This window comes from Hemicordylus capensis, chromosome 13 (genome assembly GCF_027244095.1).
Source record: "Hemicordylus capensis ecotype Gifberg chromosome 13, rHemCap1.1.pri, whole genome shotgun sequence".
Classification (NCBI taxonomy): Eukaryota; Metazoa; Chordata; class Lepidosauria; order Squamata; family Cordylidae; genus Hemicordylus; species Hemicordylus capensis.
This window is the reverse complement of record NC_069669.1, coordinates 10,401,395-10,412,894: the sequence shown is the minus strand read 5'-3', so window position 1 is coordinate 10,412,894 and position 11,500 is coordinate 10,401,395. Positions and strand designations below refer to the sequence as shown.

General features: G+C 46.8%; 1 protein-coding gene across 1 annotated transcript; it reads right to left on the bottom strand.

Moving 5' to 3' along the window:
* Window positions 1-1,505: 1,505 nt before the first annotated feature.
* Window positions 1,506-10,727, bottom strand: LOC128336704 (galanin receptor 2b-like). The gene is made up of 3 exons (XM_053276746.1): window positions 10,518-10,727; window positions 5,596-5,976; window positions 1,506-2,932 (listed from the first exon to the last, which is right to left on the bottom strand). The coding sequence occupies exons 2-3, from the start codon at window positions 5,967-5,969 to the stop codon at window positions 2,179-2,181; spliced, it is 1,128 nt and encodes a 375-aa protein (XP_053132721.1). The 5' UTR covers window positions 5,970-5,976; window positions 10,518-10,727; the 3' UTR covers window positions 1,506-2,178.
* Between the last annotated feature and the right edge of the window lie 773 nt (window positions 10,728-11,500).

Here is an 11,500-nt window from a genome sequence, read left to right as displayed (position 1 = left end):
TCCTGGGTAATCTTCTGGTGCATATGCTCTTACCCTTTTGATTTTTGGAAAAAAAAAATTGACATTTGAAAATAGGGAGACTCCCGTCTGTTCCTAACTCTCTTTCTCTCTCCCCACATCTTTCACAAGACGTACAAGAAGACTTTTAGGCACATAGTTTACCTCTTGTGACAAACCTGAGCACTTGACTGTGTTTGCTTGATCATTGTCACTATACTTTTTTTAAAAAATTGCTTATTCCTTTTATTTGAAACATATCTGTATGTCTTGGGCAGGATCCCTAGTATGGCACTGGTGAGGTGCGAGAAAATACATGCCTCGAAGTGGTTCATGTGATTCCATGATGCACAGCTGCTGCTAGTGCATAGTGTGATGGGAGTTGTAGCCCAACAACATCTGGGGGCCCAAAGTTAAGAAATCCTGCCCTAAGGGGAATGTGCTCATGTGTAGATGCCCATTCAAATGCAAGCCAGGGTGGACCCTGCTTAGCAAAGAGATTCACTTGCTTTCAAATTCATACTTGCTACCACAATACCAACTTTCCTTCCCTCTGTGTGTGTGTGTGTGTGTGTGTTTGTGTGTGTGGATATCTGCTACCACAATACCAACTTTCCTTCCCTGTGTGTGTGTGTGTGTGTGTGTGTGTGTGTGTTTGTGTGTGTTGATATCTGAGCTAAATGTATTTAGTTTTCTACTTGTAAACCACTTTGGGCTCCATTATTGCCTCAGGGAGCTGGGTCCTCCAAGGCTCAAGGGAGTTATCCCAGAATGCTTTGTGCTCCCAGTAGAGAGACAGCCCTCAATACATCAGCAACTCTTCTCTGACTGGCCCCTCTAGCTGCAGAACTCTTTGACAAACATGGCTGCTGGCTGCCATAAATTCCTGCTTATAACAGTAATTTCAACACACAATTGGCAGATTGATGTAGGGCAGCTGCTATTTTCACCCTACCACAGTAAAAATCAAGGTTAGAAAAAATGGGGCTACCTGCATTTGAACAGGGATGCCATTTGTTCTCATGAGAAAAATAACTGCGTTTACTGTCTCCAACATTCTGGTTCTTGGTCATGTGAAAGATCTTATTTTGTCTGTACACATGTTTGTGTGAATCAATGACACACACACATACCCACTCAAATCCAGGGTACAGATAAGAAGTGTACTACTGTATGTGCACTGAACATGTGTTAGTATCCATATGTGTGTACAGAGCTGTGTGTACAGATCTGTATGTGCAGTCACTGTACACAGATTGTACATGAATTGAAAATAATCTGTGAATAGGCCTGTAGGAAGTGTACATGGGTTTGAATGTTGTGTGTGAATAACTACATGAGTACAGATCTGTATACTTGTCATAGATCTTATGTGCAGTGAACAGTGAACATAACATGTGAATAAAGCTATATACATGCATCATTTAAAAACAAAGGGTAGCATCTCTAGTTATGACTAAGCACTATTGAACTCAATGAGACCAGTTAGGCATGACTTGTTTCATTGATTTCAACGGGATTTAGTCATTATGAACTTAGTCTTGGGTGTGATCCAAAATACTTTTGTCTTCAAAACCATTAGTCCTAGGCAGGATTCATTGATTAAAACTGATTTGTTTAATTGACGACAATTTCTTTAATTGGATGGCAGTCCATTTATAGGTAAGGAATGATGAAAGGGTTGATGTGTGAAGGCAAAGCTGTCCTGTCTATCTACCTCACAGGATTTGTCTCATACCAGATCTTCACCGACATTTCCTAACACTTCCTTATTATCAAACCAGTAGAGCAATATAGGCTTGGTGAGCAGTGTGATACCACTTGTAACTCAAGGACTCTTAAAAGCATGCACAGATAAACGTTTTCAAACAGGGAATTCAAGAAAAATTGCTGAGGATTGCGGACAGAAACACTTGGTTGACAATGCTTGGACAGATATGCTATTTTACCCTTTGTCCAAAACCCCATGACCAACCCCCCCCCTGAAAAATAACAGAGCAGAACATAGGGAGATTTTAGACTAAAGAAAATCTCCCACTTGAAGAGAAAAGTGGAGAAGGTACACTCCCCTTCAGTGCACAGCACATTGTGTGTGGAGAGTACAGAAGAAAGAAATCACCCCCTGAATGGTCTTGATAGAAGTCCCTCACACCATCCGCCTATGTTCATCTTGAACTCTACTTAAGAAATGTGGAGAGGCCGAGTGGAACCTGATGGGACCATGAAGGACCTCAGATCCCGCCCACATTCATTCAGCTGCCCGTGGTTGTCCTCGTTCATCTGGGATACTTCTGTAGAACCTGCTTCAAAGCCAGGCACTGTATGGGCAGCGTGGATGACATGGACCTTGTTCCGGGCCTTCTTTCTCAGCAGGCAGCTAAAGACCTTCTTGAACCCCTTGCGGAAGTGCTTGGAGACCAAAGCATAGACAATGGGGTTGAGGCATGAGTTGGCATAGGCCATACAGTGGGAAAGCAGTCGGAAAGCATAGGTGGTCTGGTTGAAAGGGAAGTCTCCTCCGTAGAGGTAGCGAAGGACCACCACATGGTAGGGGAGCCAACACAGGCAGAAGAGGATGGTCACGATGATGATCATCTTGGTGACCTTGCGTTTGGCCTTCTTGGACTCCGACATGTCCTCCAGGGGGTCCACAGCTGTCCACAGGTATTTAATTGTCCTGGTGTAGGAGAGGCTGACTATCAGCACCGGGATCGCATAGCCAAAGATGAAGGTACTGGTGTCCATGATCTTGCGCCTCCATTCTTCCCAGCCTGGAACGCAGATGTAGCTGGCCTCCCATTCAATCAGGTCATAGTAGCTCAGGTAGGGCCCCGAAAAGATCACGGAGAGAGCCCAGATAACCGCCATGGCCACGACCGCATTGCACGGTGTCCGTAACTCCCGGGAGCGCAGCGGGTAGCGGATAGCCAAATACCTGCCAAAAGAGGTCAACAGACTTAGGAACTGGTGAGGAACATCTGAGAAATCTGGAAAATGGGGACAGTCTTATGAACTCGTCACACTTGGGGACTTGTTTCAAGAATGTCAGCTTGAACCTCATCCCCTGCCCCATCACTGTTTGATGGCTTCAATTAGGACATTAGCTGGCAAACCAAAATTGGAAATGTTTGGCAGCATAAAAATAAGTTGGGGTGCTTCCAGATGGAGACAAACTCTGTTTCAAGTTCTTGTTGCCTGTGGATGTGGGGTCCAAATGACGTACTTCCCCATAATGCAATTTTGCAGCACTGCCTGCTGGCCATTTGCTGCCAATACATGATGAAAATCGACTCTTTTCAGATTATCCCAGTCCTGCAGGAAGTCTAAAAGAGTTGATCCTCACCATGGATTGGCAGCAAATGGCCAGCAGATGGAACTGTGAAATTGTGAGATGGGGAAATACATTGTGTGGATTGAAAGTGGGTAAGCTAAAAGAGTTTCCATTTTCAAATGAGGTTTTTCTCTATTGAAAGCACCTTTTATCATGACTAATTCCCATTAGTCATGACTAACTTCTTGTTGATTTCTCTGGTGCTTAGTCATAACTAAGTAGTCTGAATGTAGCCCCCTATTCTAAAGATGTCTGCCAGCTGCAGTTTTTCTGCCATTTGATCCGATGTCTGAATTGACAAATTCAAGCTACAGTGATCCCCTTTTCCTCTTGGGGAAAATATCACTGAAATGGGAACGGACCACTGAAATGGGAACCAACTACTGAAATGGGAACGAACTATAACACTGAAACTCACAGCCCGAGGATTCAAACTGGAATTTGGAGAGCAAAACCTTAGTTTGCTCTCCGCACGGAACTGGACTTTCCTGCATTCAGACCTGCAGGTTTGGCAACCTCTGGCCCTCTATACTCCGGTTTCACGTTATGTGCAAATGTGGCCATTGGGAAGTTCAAACCATGATTAGTGCAAACCATGGTTTGATGTGATATCTGGATTGAGCATTTTACTTAGCACTGAAGGCTTCTCTTCATCCATTGGATTCTATGGCCATTTATTCTCGAATGGTAATATCACAAATGATGCCCTTTGCTAAGCAGGGTCTACCCTGGTTTGCATCTGAATGGGAGACTACATGTGAGCACTGTACGGCATTGCCCCTTAGGGGACAGGGCTGCTCTGGGAAGCGCCCCTGCATGCTTCCAAGTTCCCTCCCCTGCAGCATCTCCAAGATAGGACTGATTCCTGCCTGCAACCTTAGAGTAGCTGCTGCCAGTCTGTGTTGACAATACTGAGCTAGATGGACCAATGGTCAGACTCAGTAGGAGGCAGCTTCTTATGCTCCTTGCCCTGCCTTTAGGAACAGCAGAGAACAAGTCCTCCTCCTACATAAGAATCCAGGTATTTGAAGACAGCTATCAGGTCTCCCCTTCCTCTTCTCCGGGCTAAGCTCCCTCACCCATCCCTCACCAGACTTCCTAAATAGGGACCACTGGAGCCCGTGGATGCCATTTGTAAGATGTTTGGCTTTGATTTCTTGGGGGGCGGTGGCTTCTTGAACGTCACAACAATGCTCTGAGCAGCCATCCCCTTCCCAGCGCTGTGTCCTGTGGCAGGAAATGCTCCAGGGAGCAGAGATTACAAGTGTTTGATGGAGACCATCTGCCTGCTTGTCTCTTTCTCCTCCCACCCACCCCCCTCCACACTCCAGAAGAAAAGGGGACCTGATGTTTGTTTTGACAGCAAGGGGCTGGCAAGGCAGCTAAGGGAAGGGTTTGCAGCTGCCTTGTGGGCCTGTGGGGATGGAGCTGGCAGGCAGATGGGAGAAGAGACAGGCGGGCATAAGCCAGGGATATTCCTGGGGAGGGAAGATATTCTTCTGGGGAGGCACTGGAGGCCAATGCAAGATGGTAAAAACCTAAATAGACACTAGACGCATTCACATGAGTCCCCTGAATACCAGGTACTAGGGATCATCAAGAGGAGGCGGGGTGGCCCTCTTTCCCCCACTGGCAGTCTCCCCAGATGAAGGAGGATGCAGAGGGATTAGGAGAGAGAGAGGGAGGAGAGCTGGTCCTGTGGTAGCAAGCATGACTTGTCCCCTTAGCTAAGCAGGGTCCACCCTGGTTGCATATGAAAGGGAGACTTGATGTGTGAGCACTGGAAGATCTTCCCCTCAGGGGATGGAGGGAAGAGTAGAGTGGCTTTTTTTAAAAAAATTGGCCGGGTTTTTTTAAAAAAGTAGTATCCAGAGATTCTTTTTTTAAAAGAATCTGAAATGTGTCTCCTTGATGAGACAGCGTCAGATGTGTTAACTTGACAGACTCAGCTGTCTGAATAGGGCTTTATCTGTTTGGCTTTGACTTTCACTGGATTGGATATATTATTGAGTCTGGCAAGTTAATGATGATGACTCTGATGACTCTGTTTGATGACTCTGTCTCATCGAAGAGACACTAAGATTTCAGATTCTTTTTTTTTTAAAGTATCTCTGGATACTACTTTTTTAAAAAAAGGAATTGGAAATCTGAGAGTGTTCCTGACTTCTGGAGTGGTGCTAAACCATTTTTTCTGCTCCACCATGACACCACCCAGCACTTCTGGAGACTATTTTGGAAGGATCTGGGCTCTTCTTTGCTGCCGTTACCTGTCCACGGAGACAGCGGCCAAAGTGAAGCTGCTGGCATACATGGTAAGGTAAATGAAGAAGTGGACGGTCTTGCACATGAACGAACCGAAGACCCAGCCCTCCAAGGAGTAGATCGTAGCCTGAAAGGGCACGCAGAAGATGATGAAGAAGAAGTCGGCCAGGCTGAGGTTGAGAATGAAGAGGTTGGTGCTGTTGTGACCCATCTGCCCGTTCCGCAGGAGCACAGCCAGGACCAGGCTGTTGCCGACTGTGCCCAGGAGGAAGATGAGCGAGAAGATGACCGGGACGAGGATGCTGGCCGGGCTGAACTGGTAGGTGTCTGAGGCATTCCAGTGTCCAGCCAAGCTGGCAAAATCTTCGTGATCGGTCATTTTGGCTCTGTGGGCAAACAGAGGGAGGGAAAGGATCTGGTAAGTAAGGATTTTGCGGTCAGGACATCATGATGTCATCTGACATCATCTGAATGGCACCAAAAGGGTGGGCCCGTAGCTGAGTTGAAAAGCATCTGCTTTTCAGGCCCAGGATCACTCCCTGGAAGCATCTCCAGGTAGGGCTGGGAGAGATCCCTGCCTAAAACCTTTGAGAGACACTACCAGTCGGTGTAGACAACACTGAGCGAGAAGGACCACGGGTCCGATTCGGTATAAGGTATTGAAAACATCAATAAAAGGACCAGCTGTTTGTTGCACAAAGCCACCAGCAGGGGGAGCAGTCTTTTCTAACTTGCGCAAACCTCCCCCAGTGGGAAAATACAGCTATTTTTTTGCAAAGCACATGCAACGTTGCTGCACTACGACGCAAAGATAAAATCCGAAAGAAGTCATCAGAAATGTGAATGAACGGCACCTTGTTGTCAGCACAGGGACGGTGGTGGCACAAGACAGGAAGTACAGGAAGCACACGTCTTCTTCTTCTTCTTCTTCTTCTTCTTCTTCTTCTTCTTCTTCTTCTTCTTCTTCTTATTATTATTATTATTATTACTACTACTACTAATTATTATTATTATTATTATTATTATTAACTTTCTATACTGCCCTTCCAAAAATGGCTCAGGGTGGTTTATACAGAGAAAAAATAAATAAATAAGATGGACCCCTGTCCCCAAAGGGCTCACAAGCTAAAAAGAAACATAAGATAGACACCAGCAACAATCACTGGAGGTCCTATGCTGGGGGTGGATAGGGCCAGTTACTCTCCCCTTGCTAAATAAAGAGAATCACCACATTAAAAGGTGCCTCTCTGCCAGGTTAGCAGGGGTGATAGCAGGGACTTAGCAGATCTGTAGTGCCACTGTGTGGTAGGGTGTAACCTGGAAAGCACCCAGATGAAGGAGGCCCTCCAAATGTTATTGAACTACAACTCCCAGCATCCTCAGCTGTGGTGGGGGATGCTGGGAGTTGTAGTTCAACAACATCTGGAGGGCTAGGTTTGCCCAACCCAGTCCTAGAGCACATAAGAGAGGGCTCTGACCCTTTTAAAGGGCCCTCCCAGCACTGAGAAAAGTATAGTCTTGTGCAGAAATCAGCACAGGGAGAAATGGCTCTCATAATGGAAGTTCTTTAGCCCAAGTAGCCCCTGCTAGGAAAGCAGCCAAGATCACTGGGCTAGGACATGCCCAGCTGGACTTTTAACTCTCACCCGTGAATAGCAGAGGGCCGCATGCCATATTGCAAAGTGCTTTTCCTCCACGATGACAGTCTGTCTGCACAGCTCCCGGGGCCCTGGCCAGAGTTGCTGACTTAATAATGATGCTGGAACTCAGAGGGTGCTGCCTTACACAAATTCCTGCCTTGCAAATGAACAGCATAAGAATTGCAGGTTTCAGCCAGAGCCCCATTAGTCAGTGCCAGTCAAAATGGCTTGAAATTCTCCTGGGACGCTCGTTTTAATCTGGAGATTTGGCAAACAGGAAACAAATTCTCAGTGCCGATTTATGCTTGGGGGCAGGGCGGAGGAGTCTGATATTTGTGGCTGCCACTCCAGCCACTGTGAATTGAAGGCCAGTTTCTCTGAACCTCCGTTTCCCGGCCTGATGATGGATTGCGGCGAGGCAGAGCTGTTTCCCACTCCAGCAAGAAGATCCGAAGGGTAAATCAACACACTTGCCAAGAAAAGCGGTTTTATTACACTCGGGAAATTCATGGCTCCAGTGTCTGTCCATCCCACACAACTGATTTCGGATTCTGTTCTGCTATATCGATGGCTATGCTGTGTGCACAGAGGAAGGAGAGTTATAGTACCCCATCTCCCTTGGCGCACGTACCTAAAATAACAGTTAAGACAACTATTCACATTTCCAAAGAGTTGTGGATGGACAGGTCCTAACCCTAACCCTGAGCCATTTTGGAAGGGTGGTCTAGAAATTGAATAAATAAATAATAAATACTATTTTGTTCTAATTACCAATTTGCAACCCCTACCTCTTCCCCTGATATATCCATTCCGGGAGGCCGGGGATCTTTGCTGGCTCCTGTGCATTGTATTTCATTTACTGGTGACGAGAGCTGGTCTTGTGGTAGCCAGCATGACTTGTCCCCTTAGCTAAGCAGGGTCTGCCCTGGTTGCATGTGAATGGGAGACTAGAAGTGTGAGCACTGGAAGAGATTCTGCCTGTCAAGGCTTGGAGTGAATGCATTTCTTTGCCGCTGAGCAATCATAACTACCTGAACACTTTTGAGGTTGGGGGGAAGAGTTTTAAAGTCAGAGGAGATGATGCCCAGAAAGAGAAACTTCTCATTTGAGAAATTACCCCTGGCGGTAGGTCTGGTACCTACTCAGGGGAGGAAGAGAGTGGCCACATTTTTAATTTGCGCTCTTCCTGTGACTTGAACAACCGCTCACACCCACTTACTCAGAGGGACATAGGAAGCTGCCATATACTGAGTCAGAACATTGGTCCATTTTTTAACGTGGCAATTCTCTTTATTTAGCAGGGAGAGAGTAACTGGCCCTCTCCACCCCAAGCACAGCATCCCTCCAGTGACTGTTGCTGGTGTCTATCTTACATTTCTTTTTAGATTGTGAGCCTTTTGGGGACAGGGATCCATCTTATGTATTTATTATTTCTCTGTGTAAACCTCCCTGAGACATTTTTGGAAGGGCAGTATAGAAATCAAATCAATAAATAAAAATAAATACAAAAATAAATAATACTGTCTCTACACTGACTGGCAGCGGCTTCTCCAAGGTTCCAGGAAAAGAATAATTTAATTTGAAAAACATTATCATTATCCTTCACCTAAAAGGGGATGAGAATAATTTCATTGTAAATAAATTCTATAATTTATAATTCATAATAGAATTTCTAATTCTATATTATTTGTAATATATTATAATTGTAACATCATTTCATATTATTTATAATATATAACATATCTATTATATACGTACATATTTTGAATGCTTTAAATTGTTTTAACTTATTGTGCCTTTCCCAGCCCTACATAGGAACATAAGAAGCTGCCGTAAACTGAGTCAGACCTTTGGTCCATCTAGCTCAGTATCGTCTACCCAGACTGGCAGCGGCTTCTCCAAGGTTGCAGTCAGGAGTCTCTCTCAGCCTTATCTTGGAGATGCTGCCAGGGAGGGAACTTGGAACCTAGATGCTCTTCCCAGAGCGGCTCCATCCCCAAAAGGGGGAATATCTTCCAGTGCTCAAACTTCTAGTCTCATATGCAACCAGGGCAGACCCTGCTTAGATAAGGGGACAAGTCATGCTTGCTACCACAAGACCAGCCCTACCTGGAGATGCTGCCGTGGATTGAACCTGGAGTCTTCTGCATGCAAAGCAGATTGTCTCCTACTGACTACAGCCCCATCCCCAAAGGCGACAAACATGGGTCTCCCATCCAAGCACTGACCACACCAAGACCAGCTTAGCTTCAGCAAGGCGGCTGTATCCCTTGCCCTTGGACCATGCACTGGCACCCAAGCAGTTGCTATAATACTTAGGAAGCTGCCTTCTACTGCCTTCCATCGAGCTCAGTATTTCCTACACTGACTGGCAGCAGCTTTCCACGGTTTCAGGCAGGGGTCTTTGCCACCCCTACCTGGAGTTGCTGCCAGCCAGGGATGGAACCTGGGGCCTTCTGCACACAAAGCAGATACAACAACAACAACTCTATAACACAGATACAGATACAACTCTATAACACAGAGAGAGAGAGAGCAGAACAAGTCTCTCCCTCCATCCCAAAGTTCACCTGGAGCTTTTTCACACCCGGCTTTTAGTTCGCATCTCCTCCAGCATGGAGAGTGTGCATCCAGATATCGGCCAGATGATAGTCCCCGCGAGCGATCGGGGAGCACTTCACACCCACAATTCGGGTTCTTCGTCACGCATTAAGAGTGTAACCCAATTTATATCCAGGGTTTTAAAAAATCCACTTTTTGCAAAGGTTTTTTTTTGGGGGGGGGGGGGGCAACTTTGAATGCACAGGCAAGCCTCACAGTAAACCCATGGTCAAGCTTGCTGTCTGGGAAAACTCCAGAGCATTTTCTTGGTGTATTGGGGTCCGGGTTGCCAACTGTCCCTCATTATGTGGGACATCCCTCATTGCAGGGATGAAATGTTGGTCCCATTAGGGGCAGCATTTGTCCCTCATTTATTCAATAGCATATAATTCAATCACATACCTATACATCAGTGATACTCAGGCTCTTGATCACCACGGCATACACCTCCTGGTCCTCGCAGCCAGCCAGCCCAAGCCAACCCCCCCCTCCAAAATTTGTGTCCCTCATTCTGGCAATGAAATGTTGGCAACCCTATTTGGGGTTCCCACTTAAAGGATTGGGGTTCATACACATGTGGCCACCCTTCTCTAACCACTCCCCTTTACTATCTCTCCTAGCAACTAAAGAAAAAGACATCCCTTTATTTACAAGCCAGGCTAAATGTGCTGGGAGAAGGCGCTTACCTTCCTGGGGGCACCCAACAGCTCCCTTCTGCCAGCAAACAGCTCCCAAGGCCCCCAGCTTCACCCCTTGGCTCTGCACAGGCAGGCAAGATGCTTCTTGGGACCGGCACATCACAGCTCCATGATCTGTCCCTCTCCGATGCCAGCTCTCTCTCTCTCTCTCTCTCTCTCTCTCTCTCTCTGTGCTGCACTCCGCGGTTGCTCCTCCTCTCTCTGTTTCTTCTCCAGCACTACCCTGGCATTTCCCTGGCTTGCTTTCCACACAGGCTGCGGATCAGTGCTTACTGCCCCCTGCCAATGACGCCAAGTTCTCAAAGCTGGCAATCCATCTTCATCAATAACCCCCATAAACCACCGTCTCCCTGGTCCCACAAACTCTGATCAGGAATGCAGATCGTTGATTCAATTCCCTCCCTCTGGAAGCAGCGCTGGTCTCGTGGCAGAGAGCATGAATGGTCCCCTTTTGCTAAGCAGGGTCCACCCCGGTTTGTATTTGGATGGGAGACTGCATGTATGAGCACTGTAAGATATTCCCTTGAGGGGATGGGGCCTCTCTGGGAAGAGCATCTGTCTGCTTGCATGCAGAAGGTCTCAAGTTCCCTCCCTGGCAGCATCTCCAAGATAGGGCTGAGAGAGACTCCTGCCTGCAGCCTTGGAGAAGCTGCTGCCAGTCTGGGTAGACAATACTGAGCTAGATGGCCCAAGGGTCTGACTCAGTATAAGGCAGCTTCCCATGTTTCCATACGTTCCTACACACACCCAGTGTGCCCTGTTGCTCAATATTAAACACACCCTCCATACATAGGGGAACATAGGATTGCAGCCGGGATTGGAACCTGGGACCTTCTGCGTGCAAAGTAGATGCTCTCCCACCGAGCGACAACCCCATCCCCTGATACACTGGGACATACTGTAGGTGAGCTGTCACAACTTTCTCTACTCACAAGGGAGCAGCATAGCGTAGTGGTTAGAGTGTTGGACTA